This window comes from Channa argus, chromosome 10 (assembly GCF_033026475.1).
Source record: "Channa argus isolate prfri chromosome 10, Channa argus male v1.0, whole genome shotgun sequence".
Taxonomy (NCBI): Eukaryota; Metazoa; Chordata; class Actinopteri; order Anabantiformes; family Channidae; genus Channa; species Channa argus.
In genome coordinates this window covers 23778559-23805181 of record NC_090206.1, presented here as the reverse complement: position 1 = coordinate 23805181, position 26623 = coordinate 23778559, and the positions used below count along the sequence as shown (strand labels likewise).

The window sequence follows — 26623 nt, the reverse complement described above, 5'->3', positions numbered from 1 at the left end:
GCAAGGCAGGGAGACGTGATTTGTCCTCACGCTTGGAGTGTTTAACCAGCCTTTTGCGAGAAAACACCAGGGCAAAGACAGTCAGAGGGAAAAGGGACCCTAACATTGGTGGGGTCCTACAATACTGTGTGAGCAAATTGGTGTACTTACTTATCAGCCACAGGTGCAGTCAGATCAAACACACGTGCTTCCTTCTAAGTAAATTAAAAGTTGACCCCTGAAAAAGACAGACCGGGAGTTTTCTTTTGCTCCATGGCCCATTGGAATTCTCTTCCTGTTAGTGTTAATATTATCTACCCTCTTATCTCTCGGCTGCAAATGCGACAGAACTTTTTGGAAAGAGAGAGGGAATACTGGTAATAAAGAACAGAAACCTTTTTATCAAGATAACATGAATGGAGCTTTGCAGCCACTAAATTGAATTCAGACGTGGATTTCTTTCTTTTCTTTTTATTTGCCACTCAGTGTCAATGGATGCGTTATGATGAGTGCACAATTGTACATTTGAGTTAGGACATAGAAAGAGACTGGTAAACTATCCCAAGGTGGCTGATGACAAAATCTGTCGTGGTGTCATTTTCTGCCTTACTGCAGTGAGAGTCGTCTTACTGTTTTGAATAATAAAACACGAGCGAATAAAATCACGAGCGTTCTCTCAAAATATACAGACTTCCTTTAAAAAACAAAAGAAATGGAGATCATCATCATATTCTACAGCATCACAATAAATAGACTCATACATATTGCTCAGCCTCTCCTTCATGTAGAATGGTCACCGAGCCATCCCCACTGTTCATTTCAATGTCTTTTGCTGCCGCGTTCTCGGGAAGCAAGGCTAAGTCCTTGAACACGTCTACATAATGTCCAAAGCCAGGGCCCCAGTTCAACAGATTGTCCCAGTTAAAGCCCCCAGCTTGCTGGCCCAGTTTGTGGGGCAGGGTGTAGTGCTGGTCGGCGGGGGGGGCCTGGGCAATGCCAGGCCCCCCTTCTGCCCTTCGACTTGAGTACCGCCTTTGCTTGAGCCTCACACCGTACTCCTCATCGTCAGCATCTGACTCGTTGACTTGAGAGAGCTTTGGCACCCGAGAGCTGTAAGACACTGGTTTTTCCCGGTCATACTCCATCTCGGAGCAGGTGAAGGAGTCGTGTGAGTCGCTTTCTGACGAGGACTCTGGAGCTGGGATGCCATCAGCGGGGTTGCGGACCCTTGACAAAGGCCTGCGGCAGTCCTCCTCTGAGCTGGAGCGCCCGTGGTCAGCACTGCAGATGCTGGGGTTGCGTGGGCGCGGAGTGTTAAGGCGCTCCACTTCCTCGATGGACAACCCCACAGGAGGCCCCGTCTCTAGGGGGATCTGCTCGATAGGCTGCTTCAGCCGACTGCCGGGCCTAGAGGTGTGGCCATGGCTGGCCATAGTCTGTGGGCTCTTGCTGCGCCTCCCCAGCCGGGTGGCGTAGTTAAACATGGGTGGAGGCTGGCACGCGTCGTTGTGCAGGTCCAGCGGGCTACCCTCACGGCGAGCCAGGTTGAGTTCTCTCGTTGGCGTGTTTCGGTAGAATGAGGAGGGCTTCGTGAACGGGGCTGGGGAGTGTCTGGAGAGTGGATTTGGAGTGGGGCAGGCTGAGTGGGAGTGGCTGAGAGGTGTGGACCTCAGTGCTTGCGCGTACTGAGGCTGGTAGGTGTAGCTTGTTGCTCCGAGGGGTAAGGGGGACTGCCTGGCAAAGCCCAGTGGGCTGTGTCTCTGGATGGAGAATTTGGGCGTGTGGCTGCGGAACTGCTTGTAGTGCTGGATGATATCTGCATCTGAAGGGGCGATGCTGCTGGCATTGTCTATGTCGTAGTGCTCGATGTCTGCCTCCTGGCCATTACAGGGGGCACACGGAGCACTGGGGATGGTCTCATTGTTGTGGGGAATGTCTGTTTCGTCATATATGAGATAAGGGTTCTCCCGCTCGATGATGTCCGGTTTGGGGTTCCCTTCTGGTTGTTTCCGTACCGTCATGTCATCCCCATAAGGCGGGATGTTATCTGGGTCATCAAATGCAACATTCTCACTACCCTTCTTCTTTTTCTTCTTCTTTTCCTTGGGTTTCTTCTCCTTGGGTTCTTTTGGCACTTTGGTCTTGTTGCGGCCCTTGCAGTGGTTGCACAGGATCAAGCTGAGGACCACCAAGGCAAGGACGGTGGCACAACTGCCAACAATAGCCGGCACTGCCCAGATGGGAAGGACAATTGTCTCCGTTGTGGGGCTGGGACTGCAAACAAACCCGCCGTTGTTGGCTGTTTTGCAGACAGTACCCTGAGGGCACTGGACGCCTAGACAGGCCACCAAGGTCTCACAAGTTTTTCCTGTGTAGAACTCGGAGCAGACACAAGTGAAGCCTGAGCGGGGGTCTGGCACACAGCTGCCATGGTTCTGGCAGGGATTGGAGGCGCAGTCACCGGGCGGGACGCATTGGTATGTGTACCACTGGTTGACACACATCAGTCCATCCCAGCACGGGTTGCTCTCACAAAGGTTGGGACCCCTGCAGCCAATTTTGACGGATGAGCTGGTCGGGGTTAAGGTGACGAGGCCGTGCTCTCCGGTAAACGGCAGATTCTCCCCGTTGTACTTCACGTAGGCCAAGCAGCCATCGAAACCTGCAAATGAATCAGAGAGAAAACGGGTTAAGATAACAAGAAACAGCCATCAGCAACAAGAGAGCAACAAGGACATAACAGTTGCCTGGAGAGGAATAATTTCCGATTGCCATCAGACTGATGCGTTTTCAGAATGTCTGCTGATGCTGGAACGCTTCCTTGTAAATAACAGGAACTGGGAGCTATAATCAGAGCTGAAAGAATTTTGTTTAGATGGGTAATTGGTTCAAGCTTTGGATAAAAAAAAAAAAAAAAAGTGATATCTTTTTGTGGAAGGAAAAAAAAAAATTAAATAAAAGAAAAATCATATTTTAAAACTAAAAACTCCATCTGGCCAATTTGAGAAAAGAAATATGAAAGATTTTTTTTTATTTTATAGAGAATCCATCACTGGAGCTGTTTTAGCTTCAAGACATACATCTGGGTCGGGTGAATGTCTGTGTCTAATTCAATCTTTTGCTTTGTGTATTGCCTAACAGCGCTGCCTCACCGATCTAAATAGATTTTTATTGAATTTATCCCAGTGCAGATTAAATCCATTTGGGCCTTTTCATTAGCTCTGGAAAATCGAGTACACAACACAACGAGACTGTTCAGACACACATTGAGGTAAGGGGTCGGTGAACCGGCAGTCTGCCACAGACCTGCGTGCTCACAATCTGTTTGTTTTGAAATATGCCCCAGTCCCTGTGTAAAAGAGTTCAACAAATCATTCAAATTGCTCATTTTTACCATATTAGTCCATAGTATTAGGTTCGTTTTTCCCTCCCCTGAAATTCGGAAATTTACTACGTTGCATTACCTCCCCCCCCCCTGGAAACCCTCTGTTTCACCTTTTCCAAACTGTTCTCAGCTCACGCTCAAGGACATCTTATCAGTGATTTAAGTCTAAATTAGGACGAGAGCACATGGAAATAGGACAAAAACACTAAAAGTCCTTTAAGGCAGGTGCTCCAAGACAAAGTCAAATTAAATTAATATAGTTGTTTTTGTCCGTAAACGACGCTCCGATAAAGAAACATTTATTCAACCACCGTAAATTCGTAGCGGGTAAATCTCAGCAGTGTCAAATAAGAAAAGATTTCAGGCCAGGTTTCACAGGGTCTTGTTGGACAGCCACCAAACATGGACGGCAGTGTGATCAGCGGACCGTTTATTCATTTGGAGCAAAACGAAGTTTGCGCCGGATTTATTAGGGCTCACAAGCCCGTGACTGCTGTGCTGCACAAATCCACTCTGTGTGTAGGTGCACACACACTTGTGAGCATGTAGAGGAGGTTTTCATAATAATGTGAAAACACTCCCGCATTAGTAATTTACAGCTGCTGGAGAAAGGGTGAGCTGCTTGGTCGGGCGCCAGTTTCTGAGAGCTTCAGCGCGTAAATACACATTAGCACACCTCAATGTAAATATATCTACAACATCAGACTTGGCGTTTTCGGACTTAAAGTATGACGCAATCCTCGTCCAAACATTACAAGATATCCAGTGTTTTTCAGAAATCCAATAACTTGTTTTCCTGAAAGGGTAGAAAAGCTTCTGAGACACTAAACCTGTCTGATGAATATTATAATAGTGACGTTCTTTGGAGCTGGGTAGCAGCTAGCAGCTCCTTAAAAGGAATATGACCTGTTCCCATAACAAATATTAGGCACTGCTACGTTGCAAAATGACAGTGTGTGTATTTTGTGGAAAAGATTCTTTGGACTCTACATTAAAAATCTGATTTTGTGTCTGGAGCAGCTGGGGGTTAGTAGTCTAGTGGAAAACACGCTCCATCCCCAGATTTAACCTGAACCTCACAGATCCAACCAGGGATATTCCAGTCACAGGAAAAACAAGGCTTTTAACAACATATCAAAGTCAGAAATGACTTGATCTGATGACAGACTGTTTCCTTCATTCTGGACCCAAGCACAACAAACACACAGTCAAGCTTTTACCTGCTGCAGTTTTCTGCCGGGCAGATCCGGATGGGATCCCTCCCAGGGAAAAGGTTAAAACACCAACACCACCAAAGTCCTGAGTGGCATGCTGGATGACTCTGGTGTGGCTGCTGTCCACCTGGATCACCGTGGCGGAGCCATTTTTGACCAGCTGCAATGTGTGCCACTGGCCGTCCGACAGCACTGCGTCCCCCACGGTCCGCTCCACTTTTCCTCTCACGCCCGCATCTGAGATGTAATGGATGTTGCCATTCCTCAGCTGATGGAGAGAGCAGATATGGAGGTTCATTGCAACATATCATCTGCTGTAAAGTCATGCTAGCGTCGAGTTTCACCAATTCTTGTTAGCGGTTGTTAATTGAGGAGCGTCGACATATGACGTAATGTGCTGTTTTTCAGATTAATATCAGCATCATTAACAAGCAATGAGAGGAAATCATCTTCCCACAAAACCACCACCGCACTAATTTCAGAATCTGCTGCTGAAAACAAAAATAAATCATTTTCCCACAAGGACACGCTGCACTTAATCACGTTCTCACGACTTGTGTGTGTAGCTCATGTTGTTCAGCCAGATGCAGATCAGAAGCTAGCTCACATATAAAAGAAGAACTTCCACGACAACAAATCCAGGGAAAACACGCTCATTCAAACGCCCACTGGAGGAGACCCTTTCCGGAAAACAAAGGACACAGCGCGTCTTTGAAAGAAATTAATCAAGCTCACTTTGGCACGGACAACAAATTTGCGGCTTACAACGTGAATGGTAATCTCATATGTGTGCTCCCCACTTTTATGGGAAATTAATCCGTTCTCCTCCCTTTCAAAAACCCTAAAAATCAGCCATGATAAGTAGCTTCCGGAAGAGCTGATTTAAAATGGGAAAAGCGGAAAGTCCCTCAAGCCAAAGAATACTGAGTCTCCCTAACCTGGAAAACCAATCATGAAGTTTATCTATGAAACAGCGTGTTTTTCATATCTCAGTATATAAAACCCTCTCAATGTATGTTAAGCAGTATGTTATTCCCCTGCTACTGTTCTTATTTTAGGTTTCACAGTTCTTAAACTACTTTTCTGGGCTGTAAGAGAAGCTGAGATGGCAAATAATAATTTCGACAAAAGCTGCATCACAGCCGGAAAAAAAGGAATCATAAGAGATTTAAAAAAGAAAAAAAAAGAAAAAGGAAAAAAGAAAAAGTGGTGAGGGGTTGGTGGTGGTGGTGGTGGTGGTGCGGGAATGGTCTAAAAGGAAAACTGAAGAGGATGAATGAGTGCTCGGGCCTCTTTGGGCAGCTGGGAGTCGGAGGGAGGGTATCAGAGGAGAAAACAGAGACGGGAGAGACTAAAGGCACCAGGTTGAGAAATGTCCATGTAGTTTAGTTTACAGTAGGAGAAAGTGTGTGGATTGAAGCCTGGGGGTGTTAGGGGTGAGAGGAAGTCAGCATTTACACATGTTTGTATGCTATTTAATATACCTTACATCCATTTAAAGCTAAACTACACGTGTCCGGGGACCTTTCAGTGTGTGTGCACTGTATGTTGACATGCTCATAACTGCAAATGTGTTCAGTGATGCAACATGTCACCTTAGTCCGCCATACTGCAGGACTTGGACTCCGATGTGTCGAACCGGTGGATGAGCGGATTGCTGTGCAGACAGCGACTCTGCACTGAGCTCGGTTTTATAAAGAATGTGCACATCACATAGGCCTTAACACCTGCACAGATGACCTTTCAAACCCATTTAGATATTCAGCGGGATCAGCGACTTGACCTGACCAACATCTGAGTCACATGCAATGCACAGCACCAATGGCTGAAAGTACCAGCTCCTCCTCCTGCTGCTGGGGATAAATCCACTATGTCAACACGACAGCGTTTACTGTGTCACAGCATCGTAAATTTGGATTCAAATCTACCTTAACGGACTGATCACTTCACATTATTTGCACAAAGCTGATCCTCCACTAAACCTAAAATGATCTATGAGGATTAAAGAGGCAGAACATGGGCACGTTACTGTGTGCTGTGCACTGCTGTTCCGGTTAGAACATGTTGAAATGTGAATCATAGTGAATTTATCCAGTGAACATTCAGTCTCCACATTGCACAAAGCCTGATATTTGCATTTAAGGTTCCACGTGTCAGTTCACACACTACTCTCAGGAAATCTTTCCTTTACGTCCTCTCACCTTTACTGTGGTGTAGTTGCTACTCTCCTGCACGTGCAGCAGTGTACCGCTCTTGCCGCGAGTCCTGAACTTGACCTCCAGGCTGCTGGGAGTGGCAGGGTCAGAGGTCCCGCCCTGCAATAACTGTCTCAGCAAGGTGTCGCGTCTAGGGCCCTGCTTTATCGAGTAATCCAGGCGGCCGGTGCCATCCAGGGACAGGGCAGTGTCTGCTGTCATGTCTGGGCGAGTTAAGAAAAAGAAAAGAAATTTTAATGTCCATTCTGCAGCTGGCAGTTAGGTCTAAATTCTTTTTCTTATGGGGCTGCCATGCACACAGATTGGTCCACATTTTCTCACCAGTGGTTCCAAACTCCTTCCCAGACACTGAATTCCCACGTTTACTTTACGTAATCTTTTTAGAGCTGGATTAAAAATGTAAGAGCTGACTGACACTCCTATTATTGCTGTAATCCTTTTAACCCCCATTGCAAAAGGTTTCTGCCTCTTCATCATGTTTATTTACTCTTTGTTTCCCTGACATGATGCATTGGATGCTGAGAAAGTACATTTTATGTGCTTTTTTGTTTTTTAAAAAAAAGTGCTCTAAATTTTTTTGGTACCATTCAGCGCCGGATTTCCTACAAACTCAAAGCTGATGGGAACAGAGAGAAGACTGGAATCTTACTTGATCCCAGTTGTAATATGACGTGTTCAAATTAAACGTGGTGAAGGATATTGGTGAAGCTGCTAAATATATGGTTCCACCAAACACGGTGGCTCAAACCTTTCTTCTGTCGGAGTTCTCCAGCTTTGAATGTAAGTATTTATATATTTAAACACACAAACTCTTTCAAATGAAGCTCAGAATGTTGCAGCAGCACTGTGACCTATATTAAGTACGTGGTGCAGTTTGATTCACGAGGGGGAATCATAAATAATCATGATGGAATATTCCTCACTAAGTGCAACCTCAGCAAATAAAAAGACACTTCAAAGGCTTATACTTACATTTCTCACAGAACTTGCCGGTGAAGCCATCCACACACTGGCACTGCTGCCAAGACCAGTGGTCCAAACAGGTCCCGCCATGTCTGCAGGGGCTGGTGGTGCAGGCTCCTTCCAGTCTCGGACATCTACACACAAAGTAAGACAATCAGACAGCCCATTTGACAAGTTAGCTGCACAGTCAGCAACCGGGGGGGTCTTTCAAAAAAAAAAAAGGGGGCAGATGAGCTTTGGTTTCTTTCTCCATGTGCAGCAAGACAAAACCCCCCAAAAAGAACCCCAGAGAATTAGCATATTAAAAGATACGCCCTCGCTTCACTATTCACCAGCGATTCTCCAGAATTCTGCAATTGCTTGCTCTCATCAAAAATCTGCCATTCGCATTAAAAAAAAAACATCTTTTTAAAAACTCTTGAGAGGATTTGACAGTGAGAACAGATGTCCCGCAGCGAGAGTCAAGGAGGTTACAGAAGACGGACAGATGGGAAGAAGAGGACAGAGATTGAGAGGGGGTGAGTGCGGGAGTGCGAGGGCAGTGGGGTTGGGGCTGCAGACCTGTCAAGGATGCCACGCGATGCCAGAGCCTGACTGGGCTCCAGCGGGCGGCCGTTGACTGCGAACTCCATGATGCAGCCGACAAAGTCGTGGGTGGCGACCTGATCGCGCCGATGAAGGATAGGCTCTATTGACCTGACACCTCCCACCGAGAGCCTGTTGGGCTGTACGTCCAGGATCCTGCACACACACACACACACACACAAAATCATCAGCACACAAAGACAGCATTGCCTGAACACACAACAGTACGAACAGAAATGCATTCAAGTACTCTGTGGTATGCACACGCGCACACGCTCAGTCCAAAAGACACCGTGGTTCGGTGAGTTTCACAATAACACGCTTCTGAGAACCCTACAAAATAAACCTTTTCATCTGCCAGATCAATCTCTTGCGTGAACTCTTACACACAAACACACGCACAATCTCAAGTTTCACCTCATAAGACCCTTGCTCAGAGCTGCCTTTGCATCAACGCAGTGATCACAAAGTCACTGAACGAATTTTTACATCATTTGTTATCTATTTAATAACAATCCTTGAGTTTAACTTTTAATTTTTGCATTGAAAAAAATTCAAATGAGACCTGCCTATAATATTTTCATGCAATTTGCTTTCATCTAGATAGAAAAGCATTTCAGGCTTTACAAACATCTTCAGAGCAATTGTTAACCATAACTGGTTAACAGCTTAGGTTATTCTATTCGAAATGTTTTAGGTTCTCATATTGATTTTTGTTATAGTATGAGTCATCTAACCTGACTAATAAGATTTTTAAAAGCGGCTCTGGAAAGGTGCTAAAAGTAGAAGCTGACAGCTGTTAAACTCTGACTAAGAGAACTCACATCAAACTAAAGCCCAGTTCTTTGGCAACAGCAGTGACTGATCCATTCACTTTAGTTTGCGATGACTCTGAGGGGATGCCAAATGATTAATAAGGCAGGAAAATATTAAAAAAACATTTGTGATTACCCTAATCAGACATATCTCCTCTTAATCTTTGCTTTATGCTTACTCCTCTTAACACCTCTAGAGGAGTAAAGAAAACCCTGTTTGGTTTAACCTGTCAAATCCAGTAGACATGTCACAAGTGTTGACAGGTGACCAGCGGACGCTGCTCTGTTCTAAGTGGATCACAAGCCAAAAACGTCTGATACCTCTGGTCTAATGCCCGTAATGAGAAATATTGTACTCCATGTTTAATTAACCTCCAATCTGTTGGTCAGTGTTGATTCACTGCACAAAGGCTCAGGGTGCAGTCCAACAGCTGTATACAAGAATCACTTCTGTGTTATTTTCTTTTATTTTAGCAGACGTGGAACATTTCCAGGCCTCCGAACTAAAAGTGGCAACAGTGTTTTATTATGTGCATTTCCCCGGGGGAAACATTTTAAGGAACTCGGGTTCCCTAGCTGCTTCATCCTGGGCGCTGGGGGCTTCCACCCCTCTCTGACTGCTGCGGAACTTTCATGGAGGGGGCTGCAGCACTGGTGGGTCAACTGGTAGTTTGTGCCCACCAATAACCAGGATGCAAAAGCTAAAGTCAATGTGACATTTCTTCCTGAGGCTTTGGCCTTGTTGTAGAAATGTCAATTGACAGTCCTGGATATATTAGTGGGACATTCGTTCTGGTGAAATTGACCTGGTGTAAAAGCATCTAATGTGCACAGCTGGATCATAGAGACAGAAATGCAGTGTACTTTGTGTGTGTGTGTGTTCTTACCAGTCAGTGTGTACCGCCACATTGCTAACTGCACAGTAGCCTGGCTCCTGGTCATCCCCACACAGGTCCACAGTCAGGGATGCAGCCTGCACGAAGAGCAACGGTCGTAAGTTCACATTTTATCTGTTTTGGGGGGAAACTTCCAAAAACAACCACTTTCTTTATTCTATGCAGGTGTTTTGAGTTGACAAAATGTTATTTTGTTCAATTTCCTTTGAGGCATGTGAAAGCTCTAATGAATGGCTGTAATAAATCACTTCCTGTAACAGCAACAATGCAGGCCTGTGTAGTCTGCATCATCAACTCCAGTCCCTCCAGGTCCTCATCCTGCATGTTTTCGAACCCTTCCTGACCAACCCAGTGCTTCTAGCTTCTGAGCGACTGAACACGCCAAATCCAGGTGATCAGCAGTGGGTTAGGCAGGGACAGTTGGAAAACAAGCACTGCTGCACTGCAGCATTAGCTTCGACTCCAGGATTCTGGTTCCACCCATTCATTCCTCAGTGAGTATTTGTATAAGTATGTCCTGTTCAATAGACTGTGTGAGATTTGTTCACCACAAGGCCAATTATTTTTCATCATTCCATCACAGCGGTTGATGGGAGTGTGGCATAAAAGTGCATTACGGCAAGCATTTCCTTTTTTCCCGTTAATCGCAGTAAAGCTCTTGCCCAGATGTGGCTTATTCTCTTCCTTCTCTGTGCTCTAAGAGGGAACAACCCCGCCAGGAAGAAAAGAAATGGGCTGGTGAGGAAACTGCCCGGGAAAGTGTGTGAAAGTGTTGAAAAACCAAGGCAATCACGCTCCACCTCTCCTGGATCTTGAGTAAACAAGGACCACACTGGCCCAGATCTTTGACACAAATTATCCAGGAGAGCACGACCCCCACCCCCTCCCCCTCACCACCACCCACTTTCCCATCGAATCCATGCTCACACACTCTCTTTCAAGGCGCACACATGCTCTTTTCTTCTCTTCAGTACATTTGAGTCACACTTTGTACTCTGACACGTACAAAAAACAAAATCCGAGCAAACGCAAACACGGTGACAACAGCAAGGCGACGAACAACGTGACAAATTTGTATTGAACGCGTTCGTGACTTCTCTGACAACCACAAGCACATTTTATTCATCTCTTTTCCTGCAATCAAAGGCAGCACAGTCATTCCTTAAAATACACAGTTTTTACTTTAAAGTGTCTCACATTGTCTCAGAGGAAATATTTCTGTCAAGACTGCCCCCCCCCGCCCAGCCCCTTCTTGGAAATAATAATACCGAATGTAAGACGAAAAGATGAGGAGTTGGTTTTTGTTCGTGGCTGAAGGAAAACACTGCTGGAGATCACTGCTGTCCTCATGACTAATGTAACGGAGGGACCACAGCACTGCTTTCTGTTGTGGTGCAGGCACCGAGTAACTGATGCTGTTGTGTACTTGGGATCGAGGGTAAATCATTTCAGCTAATCAAAAACGTGATGATTAGCTGCTGGTGCTAAAACAAACTGACTAAACTGTTGCTTGGCAGTTCCTGCCCCTGATCTATTCCAGTCATTGACTTACTGTGGTGTCAAACGTATAGCCGTGATAACCATTACTGACTGATTTGGCATGTCAACTACCCTCATGTCAAACTATTATTCTTGTGTTCCTGTTTCTTTTTTTCCCCTCTGATACAAACACATGGCTGCAAACAGAGCAGAAAACGCAGCCGTATCCACTAATACGTAGGTCTCTGTAATCAAATCTCACCCACAATCAATTTCATCCATTTCAAATAAGTAATTTATGACAAGTTGGTGCAGATAAAAGACTTGTTTCCATCCGATTTGGAAAAGCTGCACGAACAAAGATCCAGGAAATACATATGAGATTAAGAATGAGAATTCAAAAATACTTCCTTACATACGGAGAATAACAGTTTTGGTAACTAATGACAACCACACATGAAAAATAGTGAAAACTATTTTTGAAAAATAAATCTGTTTTTTTTTTGTTTTTTTAAAGGCAAATGCGTGGTCTGTAAATTCTGTGTGTCAGAATTTATTAAAGTTATGTGCTGATGTCTCAAAAAAAAATGGTGATTGTTTATTTGAATCATACATTCAACCAATTTTGTGCCTTGTTGTTGGCAAAGAAAAGCATCGTTTGGACTGATATTGATGTCTCGTGGGATTCACTGGACCAACTGTGTTACATCTATTGTATTTGACAATTAAACTAACTCAAGGATTGTGATTGTAACAGTATCTGTGAACTTTCGGGCCCCTCTGATTACTTGGATCCATCACGATGAAGCAGTGCATGACCACGTCTGTGGTTTTCCGTCTGCTTTTGACATTGGCTCAGAATTCAGGCACAGAAACTGAGAGCAGACCTCAAGCCTGACCACTGAAATGACCCACAGCACCTTTTGCAAACAGTGAACAAGTTCATTTTACAGCACATAAGGGAGTTGGCACTTCAGGCACGACACATGCACGTTTTCCTCTCATTCTTCAGGAGTTCTAACATGGCCACCTTCACAGAAAATTCACTGGGCACTATAGGGGGACACAATCACAGTTCTCAATGTGTGCTGTATCCCTTTCCATCTTGTCATGTCACTCTGCGCCATCTCAAAACTGACAATTTAATGATTTTACCAGCTTCCTTTGAAAGTCCCAGTGCACGGCGGGAAATGACAGATTTGAAGTCCAGCAGGAGAGCTACATTATAGCAGCTTTGACAGGGCCCGGTTGGACTTTTTCCCTTTTTCCTTTGCCACTGCATTGCTGGCACAGAGAAGCCTCTCATTCAGAGCACAGCAGACAGAATTTCAGCCTACAAGGCCATTTTGGATCCTTGTATTGTGGATCTCAACGAGCAATAAAATATAATTAGAAACCATGAAAACCATAAGCTGAGCTACCAGTAGTGTGGGGGAGTTTAATTATCATCTGATGGTGCAAAAAAGAATATGAGGCCAAATTTGGATGCAGCATTTTGCTATAAAAGGCCATTTGCTATTCACTATGCAGCACATGTCCATAGCATGTGGAATGTTTCTGCTTTTCTGCAATGTTATTAGAAAAGCTTTTAGCGAATGCATGTACGTTATGCTGTACTACCCCCGAAAAAAGAAAAGAGATTCTTACCATGCCAGCCCTCCTGGCAATGACTGTGTGGAACTGCCCATCTGAAACTTTAATCATAGTCATCAATTTATAAGTTCCACTTCCCAAGTTGAAGGAGAAGCGCATCCGTCCCTCGAAGATCTCCAGAGCCAAGAACTCCGCCTTGTCTCCGGTCTGGTTATCGTGGTTGTACATAAGCAGTGCGTTGCTCTTCAGAGTAGCAAACTTGATATAAATGTAGTTATTGTTGGGTTCCAGAGATGGAAACTCCATGTAGGAGAGCTCTTCAAAACCATAGCTGTTCAGTTCACAGTGTTTGCCGAAAACCCCTTGAGACAAAAACAGAGCAAAAAAAAGAAGAAAGAAATGAGAGGAGAAACCAACGACTAAGTCATGGTGCAACTGTGATAGAAATATCCGCACTGAAGACTGATTATGATCTTTAAATCAAGCTTTTCAATCACCCAAATCACCAGCGCATTAATGACAGCGTCAATAAAAAACATTAAAAACTGAGACAAAATGAATATGGAGACACAAACTGATAAGTGCAGAATAAAACAAAACAAAACAAAACATTATTTCTTTTTGGATATTATACATCTGAAGCTTTTCATTCTACTAGCACTCGCAAACGCCCTACGAACGTTCCTGTGATCACTTACCAAATGGACAATGACAGTAATATCCATCCACTTGATTCTGGCAGGAGCCGCCATTAAAACATGGGTTACAATCACAGTGATTGATGATGGAATCACACGTTTTGCCTGGGTTCACAGAACAACACAAATTAAAATGGATGAGGTGGCAGACAACACAGGAAGGCAGTTCACTTTCCCCACAGGCCAAGCGATGCAGGCCTTTCAGAAATGCACTGCAAAAAACAAACCTAGTAATGAGTGTTAAATGGTTTTTTTTTTTTTTTTTACCTGCTTTAGTGCAGCTTCAGTTTCCTTTAAATAAGCAATGCTAGTTTGGAAAATTTTCAATATTTTGTCAAGAAGTGGCATCATTCAATGCAAAACAACATCTTAAAGTTTTCATAGTTCAAAAAAAAGAAAAGGAAAAGACCTCAGTTAACTGGATTCTTGTCACCGATAATAATCAGATTCAAACTCGATTTTTGGGATAAGGCTGTGTTTTTGCAGTACAGAAGACACAACGTGCAGAAAAACATTCAACCATTTTGGAACATCACGATGAGAAAACTGATAATACATATAATAGCAAATGAGCATGGCACAATACAAAAAGACAATGAACTTCTAAAACACTTGAACAAATCCGGAGACATGTTGCCTAATGGAGACAGATTCTGCTGCCAAAAACCCGGCAGGGAAAACAGGAAGTTGTGAGTTCACTATGAGGGCACGCAAACTACTGTAAGTCAATAGGTGCATTACTACAGGAGGCTCATTTATCTTGATGAAATGTAAAGATTGCTGGTCATTTTTTATCGTAATAATAAAAAGGGACAGTAATGACTTGACTTGAGGTAAATCGCCTGCTTTGAAAATGCCTTTCACATGCAAGAGTCAGCAGCTGGACGCACACACAATCCAAATGACTGCACTAAGTACTTCCACTTAAAGTCCGCTCCCCTTTTATCACCGGTAATAGTGTGGCGTATTCATTTCCAAACTAAAGACCTGATTGGATCCCTTATAAAGCTACTCATTTGTCATACAACTCAAAACAGAGCCGTATGAGAAATCCTTAATTGAAAAATCCTTCTGTACACAACCGGATTAGAAATGTATCTGTGTGTGGTCAGAGCTGCATGCACATGAAGGCACACAATGAAATATGATATGGGTGAACTGTGTGTGAAGTCTACACTCGAGGCCTGACTTGGGTCAGCTTCGCATCATCCTTTTTATTAAAGCAAACATGGCAGCCTGTTATGTATCAGAGCTGATACCCCACAACTAGTAATCCGAAAACCAAACTGTTTTTGGCAGCAATGCATGTATGCTATGGCTGGAACCCCTCTTGGAAACATTCAGAAGCAAATATTTTCCTTGGACTCAAAGCTGGATGTCTGAGTATATTATTATGTGAGTGTCAATCTGTGTATATGTGTGCCCCTACATGTCTCCCCCCCCCCCCCCCGCCCCCCCCCCCCCAAGTCTATAACAAGTTACTGTGTGGTCAGACATGAATAATGTGACTCCTGCATGTGTAGTACCTGCGAACCCAGCTTTGCAGAGGCAGTTGAAGCCACCGGGGAAGTTCTGGCACAGTGCCCCATTCTTGCAGGGATTGGAAAGACATTCATTGATATCTCTCTCACAGGCCATGCCGGTGAAGCCTTCAGGACAGGTGCAGGAGAAGCCCCCCACCAGATTGTGGCAGGTGCCTCCATTGTGGCAGGGCAATGGCTGGCACTCGTCAATGTCTGTTTCACACAGAGCCCCTGTGTATCCTGGCCTGCAGCTGCAGGCGTAGGGCTGCAGGGGGTAGTTAGAAACAAGGATCACTGGGACACTTTCTTCTGTCTTCATATCAGGCCCGACACTGAGACGCCGCTTGCAGCTGCCTCCGTTCAGGCATGGGTTACGTGTGCACGGATCATGGTCCACCGCATCTATTTGCACCCCGCTCTGTCTATATAAAATGTCTTTGATACTCTGGAAGAATGTGGCCACGCCGCTGGGGTTGACATATTGTCCGTGGCCCCGTTTCACAGCTGCCATCAGGAAAGTTTGATTGTTGAGCTCAAATGCTCCATAAAGCAACACCCCTGTGCCCAGTCCTGCTAGCTGAGAGTTGGCAATTCGTAAGAAGCTGAGGTAGTGGTTGGTAAGGAAGCTTTTGATTCCTTCAGAATTGAGTCGTATGAGTATGCTGTTGTCCACTGTAGCGTTTGTGAAACTCATGAAGAGGACTCTAGCTGTATTGCTGACAGAACCATGGACACCATCGTTGCTACGGATGGTCAGTTCAAAAGTTCCATCCGTTGAGCGGGACTTAGAGTTGAGGCTGCAAGTCCCAACTGGGATAGAAAATAGACCATTGGATGGAGGGATAAGGGAGCAGTGGAACCTGTCCTCAGTGTCAGGGTCTTGGGGTCTGACATCTCCCAAAGAACCTCCAGGAAACATGTTCCCAAAGTAGTGGACAAATATCTCCATGGACCTCGGCTCAGATGGGTTGTCGTTCTGATCGTTTACTTTGACGTGGATTGTTCCTGTGGAGGACATTTGAGGCACACCAGAGTCCTTAATCACAACAGAGAGGTAGAAGTCACTAATCTGTTCTCTATCAATCTCCCGACTGGTGGTTAACACTCCAGCTGGACTAAGACTAAAGTAGCTATTGGCAGAGCCAGAACTCAGGAGGCTGTATAAGAAAGGGCCTTGATTGGGTGGTAGGTCTGGGTCAGAAGCAGTTAGTGTTGTAACTGGAGTCCCGGCTCTCTTGTTCTCCATTACCTCAGCATAAGTGGTTGTCAACGTTGGACCGTTATCATTGATATCTTCCAGATTCACAACCACGGTCGTGCTTCCGGTTGCAGGAGGTGTCCCTGTATCCACAGCAAAAACTGTGAGAGTATACACGGGAGTATTTTCTCTATCTAGCTCTGCGGCCACAGACACTTGGCCAGTTTTTGCGTTGATAGTGAAAACATTTTTATCAAACTCGGGAGCAATGGAGTAAGAAAATCTGCTCCAGCTTGGCACGGAATCTGAGTCCTCAGCGCTCACAAATGTAACAAGACCACCTGCCGCAAGACCTTCACTAACCTGCACATCATAGAGTTCTTGGGTAAAAACAGGGGGATCGTTGGCGTCAAGAATTGTGATGTTCACAAACACCTCGTCAATATCTGCCCCACGGATGCTTCCTGCGTTCTTAGCCAACACCTTCAATGAAACCTTTTCCTCTTTCTCACGGTCTAGAGTACCTGTGACATAAATCTGACCTGTCTTCCTATTAATGCCAAAGCCCTTGTCTCTGCTTTTCCCAAAAATGAGGTAGTAAACCACTCCATCACCTCCTTGGTCTCGATCACTGGCGAACACTTCCCCCACCACTGTGCCTTTTGGAGCAGCTTCAGAGATTTCAAAGTAATACTGTTTTGAGACAAAGCGGGGTACGTATTCATTGGCTCCCTTTAGCTGAATGTTGACATTGGCGAAGCTGCAGCGCTCCTCATCTGGGACATTAAAGGCCTTGACTGTTAAATGGTAAACCTGTTTGGCCTCGTAATCCAAGAAGCCCTGGGTGGTGATGGTGCCCGTGTTCGGGTCAATAACAAAGAGATCACTGTCTGATGACTGTATCACATACGCCATGACAGCGTTAGCTCCCGAATCGCGGTCTGTGGCGTTCAACTTGACCACAGTGGTGCCACTGGGAACATTTTCCTGAACAAGGGGAAAATACTCCTCAGGATCAAACACAGGAGGGTTGTCGTTCACATCAGTCACATGTATTGTTACGGAAACATAACTTGTTTTTGCAATCCATCCGCCATCAGTGGCTGAAACTCTAAGCTCATGTTGTTGCTTTTCTTCAAAGTCCAAAGGTTGTGCTAGGGATAACACTCCAGTTTTACTATTAAGTGCAAACAGACCCTTGTCATTGCCTGAAGAAATATTGTATGTGATAAGGCCATTCATATCTTTATCTTTATCTCTGGCAGACAGGGTCCTTATTGCTGTTCCCACAGCAAGGCTTTCAGGTACAGTAGCTGAGATTTGGCTTTGTGAGAACTCAGGTGTGTGGTGGTTTTCCTCTGTGACCGCAATTCGCACAGATGTTCGCGCTGACAAAGGAGGATTTCCTCTGTCACTGGCTGTGATTTCAAGGTTGAAGTTTTTATTCATGTCAGATGTAAGGAAGGAGGCAACAGTGATCCATCCACTTGTCTTATCCAGTTTGAATTTACTTGAGCTGTTTCCACCTGTTATTAAATACTCAACCTCAGAATTAAGGCCAAAGTCTTTTTTGTCATGAGCTACAACCCTAAGAAGTCTAGTGCCAACTTTGACACTTTTAGTGACAGGAGTGAAGTAGCCGGGTGAGTCAAACTCGGGAGGATTATCATTGCTGTCTACAATATTAACTATTACTGTCGTCTCACTCATCAAAGGCTTGAGGGCACGGTCGGAGGCTGTGACAATAAAGCTGTGGCGATTTATATTTATGCTACTAGCAGCTGTTGAGTTCTGATATTTTAATTGCTGTTTCACGAAAATCTCTCCGGAGCTGGCATTAATTCTGAAATACTCCGATTGTGACCGAATAAAATAGAAGATTTTGCCATTGAAACCCTCATCGGGATCTGAGGCAGACACCTGTGTAACCAGGGAGCCCACTTCAGTGAGCTCAGGGTACTCCAGATAGTAAGAGGGACGACTAAATCTGGGGGGATTATCATTGACATCGGTTATGAATACGGTGACATCAGTGCTCACTGTCCAGCCAGAGTCATGGGCAGACACTTTGACAATGTAATGATCTGTGTCTTCCCTGTTCAGAGGCCTACTTATTGTTATATCCCCTGTATTTGGATTAATACTGAACGGAAGGCTGGTATCTGCAATTGAATATCGACTTATCGCATTTGAACCAGCATCTTCATCTGTGGTTGTGACTCGGGTGACGGTGTAGCCAACTGGGGCATTTTCAGCTACCGTGGCACTAAAGATCTTGGAAAATCTAGGGGCATTGTCATTCACATCCAGCACATTGATCAGTACTTTAACTGCTGTGCTTTTGGGTGGCAACCCTCGGTCAGTAGCTTTGACTTTCAAAATGTACTGAGCCACCTTCTCCCGGTCAAGCGGTCTGGTGGTTCGTATTTCACCAGTTGCTCGGTTAATGCTGAAACTGTTGTCCTTGTTGCCATCAATTATGGCATATTCCAGCTGTCCGTTAGGCCCACTGTCTAGATCAACAGCAGAGACCATCAGCACCCGCTGCGGTGAAAGATTTTCCAGTATCTCCGCATAAAAGGGATCCTTATCAAACACTGGGTGATTGTCATTTACATCAAGCACCGTTATTTCCACTTTTTCATATGAAGAATAAGGTGGGAAGCCCTGATCTCTGGCTTCGATCCAGAGAACATACTTCTGAATGTGTTCATAATCCAGCGGGTATCTGATTGACAGTTCACCCGATAACTGGTCAATATGAAAGGCATTATCAAGGTTGCCGCTGGCGATGTAATACGACAGCGGCCCACTTCTCATATAAGACCCAGTCACCATCGTAACAATGTGGTTTGTTGGCTGGCTCTCAGGGAATGTGAATGTGTGCTCCTTCAGCTTGATGATGGGAAAGTTCCCTCCAGTGACAAAGCGGACCGTCACAGTGGTCATATCCATTTTGGGGCTAGTTCCACCGTCTTTCACCCGAACAGTGAGTGTAACTTCTGAGCTTCCAGTTAGTTTCTCATTGGCAGTAATGGCACCTCGGATGGGGTCAATCTTGAACTTCTCTGAGTTGCGCCCCATTAGCGAGTAGTGCAGCTGGGCGTTGGACCCGGAGTCCTCATCAGTGACGGTAACGGCAAAGACGAGGGACCCTGAAGATGCAAATGGAAATAAATACGTTTACTTAAACGTATTTATGTAGACAATTCCAAAGTGTGTGTGCCCTGCTTTATCAAAACAGGACAGGCACATGTTTGAAACAACACTGGCACTTTCACAGCAAAAACTAACCTGCTCCAGTAGAGGCGGGGATGTGTGTAACATAGGGGTGGTGATGGAAGCGTGGAGGGTTATCATTGATGTCAGCCACCGTCACGGACACAGTCGCGGAGCTGGACAATCCCTCGGGCTGTCCTCCATCTGTTGCCACAACCAGCAGCTGGTAATTAGCCCTGTCTTCTCGGTCCAGTAGGGAGCTGGTGATAATCTGTCCTGTAGATGGGTTGATGGAGAACTGCCCGTGTCCTCCGGACAAGCTGTAACTATAGAGATATAAAGAAGGATAAGTTTCAAAGAAAGCTTTGCAATATTTCATGAACAAGGGACTGTGGTTAGGTCAGAGAATTAACTGTATTCATGTTGGATTGCTTATTATAATAGATATCCATTCGGTCGGAATTTTAAAAAGAATTATAATAATTAGATATAATACATTTTGCTTTTGATTCTTTTTTACCTTTAACTGCCCTAGACCTTATCTATCAATATGCAAAGACACTCACATCTACTACAAGTTAATATTCTCTCCACTACCTTCAGCAGTTGTTGTTTAAGTTCAAATCTGCCCTGACCTGTGCAGGAGCCACCAGTGCTTACACAAAAAGAAAATGAAGAACAGGTGACTAATAGTTTTGGGTTTTGCACATGTAGAAGTGTATTTTTGGTATTTCAAAAATTGCATTGCATTTTTAAAAGACTCTAAATCTATGAAATTAGACACAACCACTCTCTATTTCATAAAATTCTCCTGGTTACTACTCGGTGGCTATGGAGCTACTTCAATACACGCATCATGAACCCATCGCACATTACAGGGTGATGACTGTGTTATTAAAGCTGCTTCTTAATGTAAATACAGAGTGTCAAGTGTTAAATGAGTCATTCCCTTAGTTTCTTCACAGTGTTTGGTGCACTGCCAGTGAATTTTTCTATAATGTCACATGGTGATCTATAGAGGGCAGTGTTTAAACCAAGCAAGATTTTGAAGATTTGGAGAAAAACATGCAAAATACGCTCAGTAATGGTTCACCATATTGCACCCGCATGACATCAAATCAGTGGGTAACGTTGCTGAGGCATCCAACTTTACATTCTGTCTAATGCACCCAACTGTTTCTACTTCACTGCTCACAGAGAGCCCCTGTGTTTCAGGCTGTCCCCTCTGCTGCAGATGAAAAACAAAAATCCTTTATCTCAAATCTCTAACTCAGTATTTATGTTTCTATAATTATTGTGGAGGCAGAAAAAAAAAGAACATTCATTATTAATACAGTATCATTAGATCTGGGGGACACTCTCTGTGGCTTTCAAACAAGTATCACCTTCAAGTCCGTATCTTACGAGTCTCCAGCAGGATGCAGAACCAAATGTGAACTGACACATACATGTACATTCTCGTGCATATTTTTACAAGACTCTTAGAAAAAGCATCCCCCTCAAGTGATGCGATGACAAATTACAGAACAACTTGTGAAAGCAGAAAGGATGTTTGGACATAATTAATAACATTATCATTCCACAGATGCTTGTGGCATAAGCATAGCACAGATGCAAGTCCAGGTTTCAGGCTTACACTTAATCAGCTGTGAGAATCAGAACTGATATTCGAAGGTAACCCGTTCTGGTCTCCATTGAGGGCCCCTTGGAACCCCTGATGGGCACAACTCATACTGTCATAGACAATTAACATCCTCATTACCATGTTTTGGAAAACTGGAGCGCGCGGCTGTACCCCCCAGTGTGCACCCAGTGGGGTACTGAGGAGAGAGGAGGGGTCGGACTTGTGTCAGCGTCCGACTTGAGAGAGACCGACCAGAAGCTCTTACAAGCTCCCCCGCGGAGGGGGCTGTGAGTGTGAAAAAAGTTGCCGTCCAGCCTGAGAATAGCAGCCTAAACAATGACTTCGGGTGTTGATTAAAACTCCACACTCTCTGCCTAAATTCCTGTCATCAATTGCAACATCGGCCTGGAATTTCACAAAGCTGCAGATGAGGTAAAGTGGTTCACTGAAGCCAAAACCTGGTCCAGTATGGCCTCAAAGGCTATTTTCACACCGGGGAATCAAAGCAAACTAACACTGACCCGATTACTCACAGTAGTAACTGGAACTGTACACACGTCTCTTCTGGATTATAAAAAATGTCTTCATTAGTGTTATACATACAAAAGATTTTATTACAGCATTAATCTCTCATAAAAATACATTTTAAATAAACATTCAGGGCAACATATCTACTGTTTCCTAGAGAGGGGCCTAAAAAAAAATCCACCTCTGTAACTTGTCATTTGTGTATGATTTCTATCCTTATTGTATCTGCTTATTCTGCCCTCTGGTCATTTCAAGTGGAAGCAGGCATGAAATCTGAATGTATTTTTTCTTAAAATCTTTGGGATTAGCTTTTTTAAATGAAGGACAAAACAAAAAAAATGTACATTTTGGCAATTTTAAGATTTTGTTTCGGTGACTTCATCAATAGGTGACCGAAATAACTTATTATAGTTGATGTACTAGCTGAATTTAAAAGTCCATGTACATGTAATGTGGAGACAGGATGCCTGTAGAAGCTCCAAAATAGTGATCAGTACCCAGTTATTGTCAGCCTCAGTGTGTCCCAATTTCTCTTTCACCATAATTTAAATAAGGGAATAAAAGCAACTTGTATTTAAGATAATAATAATAATAATGTAACCAGATGAAAAGAAGACAACGAGCAGGTAAATCCTGCACAGTGAGGTTATAGTGAAGACTTACTGTGTGTATGAATGATTTAAAAATACTACAAATGATCCGAAAATTAGCTAAAAAGGCGCTGGAGAAGTGCAAAGCCTTTCCATCAATACCTTATAACACCATTGAGGCCCACATCTGCATCCGAGCTATTGACCAGTAGCACATCTGTCCCTGTCGGAGCGTCCTCCATAATGGTGGTGTGGAAGGTGGAAGAGCTGAAAACCGGGACATTATCATTCACGTCGTCCACCAGAACCGTCACCGTCCCCGTTCCACTTAGGGATGGAGAACCTGGAGATGGAGCGAGGAAAGGAAAAGAGAACCGTGAGCGACAATTGCCTGTTTAATATTCACCCTCAGGAAGCACATGGTAGGGAGAAAATACCCTCAATGGTTCGTCACACTGTTGGGGTTAGGAACCCGCTTGGATTCGCATCAGCGGGGACACAGTAACACGTGAGCACCCTTAAGATCTCTCATTTTGAAACATGCTAACTTAGTGAACAGGAGACATACACAGAACCGATCCACACTCCTGTGAGGGCTCAGTCACAGTATTGCTGCTGCATCTAATTCACGTAAATGTCTCTGGCCACTGGTTTAGGTTTCAATCGGCCGTCCTGCCACATCAACACACATCAGCGCAGAACACATCAAAAGGGCTCAATGTCTATGAAACCAAATCTTTCAGGCGTCCTTCCTGGGGTCTTGGACACTCGTAGATTTAATCTCCGCAGCGAGGTATCTATTTAAAGGTGCACGGCACTGAGCAAGTTAGTCTGTGGAATCTGAGTGAGGAGAAGTGCTATTTTCAGCAAAAATCCAACCGTTTCTCTCTCAGAGCGGGTGACGGAACGGGGCTCTCTGGGCCCCGGGGGATGGATTTTAATCAATAGCAGATGAAAACGAGCCGCAATGCAGAAAAACCTGAAGAGAAAAAAAGGGAGTCAGACATCTGTCTTGCTTGCGCTGCCCTTCAGAGTCTTTTAAATGCTATTTTGAACTGCATGCTCTTCATTCTTAACATAAACACAAAATTCAGCCTCATTACTGAAAGTCACAATATGGGATTTGGGGACATCTTTAAAGGCTTGTGTTTATCCTGAGCTTGTTAATGATTTGCATATGTCTACATTGTTTATAAGTACAGCAAGACATCCGAAGATTGAGAAAAGCTGAGATCTAAAGCTGTAAGAGCCACTTTCCCCCACCTCTAACATGTACTGGTTCCCCCTGCAGCTCTCTTCAGGAATCTATGTGAATGTGTCAATAAAAAAAAAAACCCCAAAAAACAATTAACACAATTCTGTGCTTGGGCCTTCTTTGCCATGTGTACTCAGCTGCTGCAAACATCAGATGCTTGCACCACAGGGGCCTGGATTAATACGAGATAATAAAAAACATTTGGACAGTGGCCACCAAAATTCTGTCTTGATGCGGAGCTGTGCAAAATCAAAACATAACAAATCTGAGAAAGGACGGTGCTGAGGGTCACTGGGACACCGTGGCTCTGTTGCTCAGCCAGCATGGATTTTCTTATAAATATGAAAATAATCGAAGCAATTCACATTATTTTGTGCCAATTGTTCTCATTTGGAAGTCAGATGAATTATCTTCCCCTCAGATCTCTCCTGAGATGATTCATAAGCAGTTCTGATAAAATAGCTTTCTTTTGTCCTTCCGGATGTCACAGAGAGATTACAAAAGAAGAAAAGTAACCTGATGATCACAAACAAACATACGTTTTGGGTTTTTTTTGCAGGTAATAGCAATATGCATAGTTAGTAGCTAGTGAATCCTTAAATCTGCATTACGTACCTTTTAAATATGTATTTAGCAGAAACACATTCCAAAGTATAACTTACAGTAGAGAGGGGGTGTCGAGAGGGGGACTTGTTGAATTTAAAGCATTTTGATTCAGAAGCTGTACATAATTCTTATTTATCGCGAACTACGAACTTTAGCGCTGAGTCGAGGCCTGACAGAGCGTAGCAGATTGTAGCAGAGCGGGAAAAGTGGCAGCCGGTCGAAGCAGAGTGGATTAACTTTGAGCCGCATGTGGTTAACTTAAGTTAAGCAATAACCCAATACTGTGGATGAAAATGAGGAGTATTGGTAACAGGATGCTTTGACATCATTAGGTTTTTTTGAGCATATTTACATTCGCACGAGCCTCAGCTGAACTTTGTGTTTACTGAGTGTGTTGCCATTGTATCCATGTTAGCATCATGTTTTCAGCATCAATCTCACAGCAGGCCTGTGACTAAGTACAGCCTCACAGAGCTACAAGTTTTGCACTCTAATTAGGATTTGATTGCTGGTAATGTAATACCTGAGTTTCTCTGGATTACATACATATTTCACTTCACTTAGCTAAAGAAACAAACTTTTGAAATGTTAACTTTTGCCTTAATAGCCGTATTTTGCCAGAGGAACGCGGCCCCCACTTTGAAGAATTCTAAAATAAATTAGGGACAATCTGACATACAGTATTTACATACAGTATGTGCCAACTGAATAGGAAGCCGGATTGAAGCCCCCCTCTCACGGGGTTGCACCAACTGAAGTGTCCTTGAGCAAGAAATAAAATCCCCTACAAGCTCTGCAGCTGCTGTTAAGTTGCTGACACGAAACTGTGACCTCCCTGTGGGCAGAGAGGAGAAAGAGAATTCCCTTACAAAGATCAACAAATTTAAACATCATTGTGGGCTTTGGAGGCCAACGCAGCTCATTTCTGGAGGGGCAGGGGATTCCGTACAAAATGAGGTTTGCAATAGTTTACTGCAAAATCACTTCACTGGCCCGGCTTTATGATAATAAACAGACATTCGACCTTAAGCTCGTCATGTACCCAGGTTTTTTGGTCAGAACAGAAGTGGCCAACATGCGAGTTTAGGATAAACACAGCTGAATTCCAGGAGCAAAATAAATGATACAAACAGAAGTAAAAGTAAACAATTTTTTACCCCAAAAGAGACCCAGAAACCATCGCAACACAAATCACCTTAGTGATTCATTACCAAAATGAGTCATGTCCTCTGCAGTTCCAGCTTCAGGAATTCTGTGTTTGTAACCAAATACAGGCAATTTTGCATTTTGAGGCGATTATGTGTTTCCACCTTTGCAAATATTTGTGATTAGGAGAATACTGCTAACAAACATAATACCCGAAAATCATTGGCAATTTATTTGTGGACAAAAAATGTTTTGTCAAATGCGAAGAGCTAACAGCGGCAGAGACGCGAGTTGAAACCGTAAATTGCGGGAGGCTATTTAGGCAGCATCCAGTCTATAGTGTATCAGGGGGCTATTATGTAACCAGAGTACTACATCGTGTGGCTAAGAGCCCAGACAAATCTAGTCAGCAGCATTACTCAATCAGCATCATACTTAACAGCAGCTGTCCAATCTGCCTACACTCGAACCTGCAGTGTCACACGTTCAAGTGCACGACACGACGAGCCTGACATGAGTCAGCGTTCAGGGGGTTGCCATGGCAACGGATTAAACCAGCTCCTGCTTACTCCTTGACCGATCCTCTTAATTGAGGAGTGTTCCAAGTCAGCAAGGTGTGTGGATCACTAAGTCAACCACTGCAGAGCTGGTGCTGCTGGTGCTGCCGGGCAAAGTATGTTTGACAGTCGGCAGCTCACTAAGACTGCTGTTGATCAAAGATGTTCTTTGAAGGCTGGAGCTGCTCGGCTGATAAGTGGCTTTGTCTACAAAAGCCATTAGCTTCCGGCGAGGGAGTGAGTGAATGAAGAAAATATTTGTGTTTGAATATCAGGCCAGCTGCTATATTTTTCTGAACTCGGTGCTATGCTCACTCTTATACACTGCGTGGCTGTTGTTTCATTTCAATAGCATTGTTTCCTCAATAACAACGGAAGCAGGCCAAGCTACGAGGCACCCGGTGTGTGTGTGTGTGTGTGTGTGTGTGTGTATGTGGAGCACACTGCCCTGCTTCCAGGCTTTTTATGTTTGGAGAGGATGTGATGTCACAACCTGTTTACTGCCTCGGTGGAATGAACAGTCTGCTCTGCCACCATTTGTGCGCTCTTTGACC

The 26623-nt window shown here is 44.3% G+C and overlaps 1 protein-coding gene across 2 annotated transcripts in view; it reads right to left on the bottom strand.

Annotated features, from left to right (window-relative positions):
• Positions 1–330: 330 nt before the first annotated feature.
• The window catches only part of fat4 (FAT atypical cadherin 4), a 96840-nt gene continuing 70547 nt past the window's right edge, over positions 331–26623 (bottom strand). Inside the window, exons 7-17 of one of the 2 annotated variants that reach the window (XM_067518221.1) lie at positions 22668–22848; positions 19839–20089; positions 15350–19699; positions 13824–13928; positions 13180–13487; positions 10045–10130; positions 8319–8498; positions 7767–7891; positions 6780–6997; positions 4585–4846; positions 331–2641 (exon numbers count right to left, since the gene is read on the bottom strand). In XM_067518221.1, coding sequence (XP_067374322.1) covers positions 735–2641; positions 4585–4846; positions 6780–6997; positions 7767–7891; positions 8319–8498; positions 10045–10130; positions 13180–13487; positions 13824–13928; positions 15350–19699; positions 19839–20089; positions 22668–22848 — 7973 coding nt within the window. In that variant the 3' untranslated portion in view covers positions 331–734. The remainder of the gene's footprint in view (positions 2642–4584; positions 4847–6779; positions 6998–7766; positions 7892–8318; positions 8499–10044; positions 10131–13179; positions 13488–13823; positions 13929–15349; positions 19700–19838; positions 20090–22667; positions 22849–26623) is intronic. The other variant, XM_067518222.1, reaches the window with a different exon arrangement.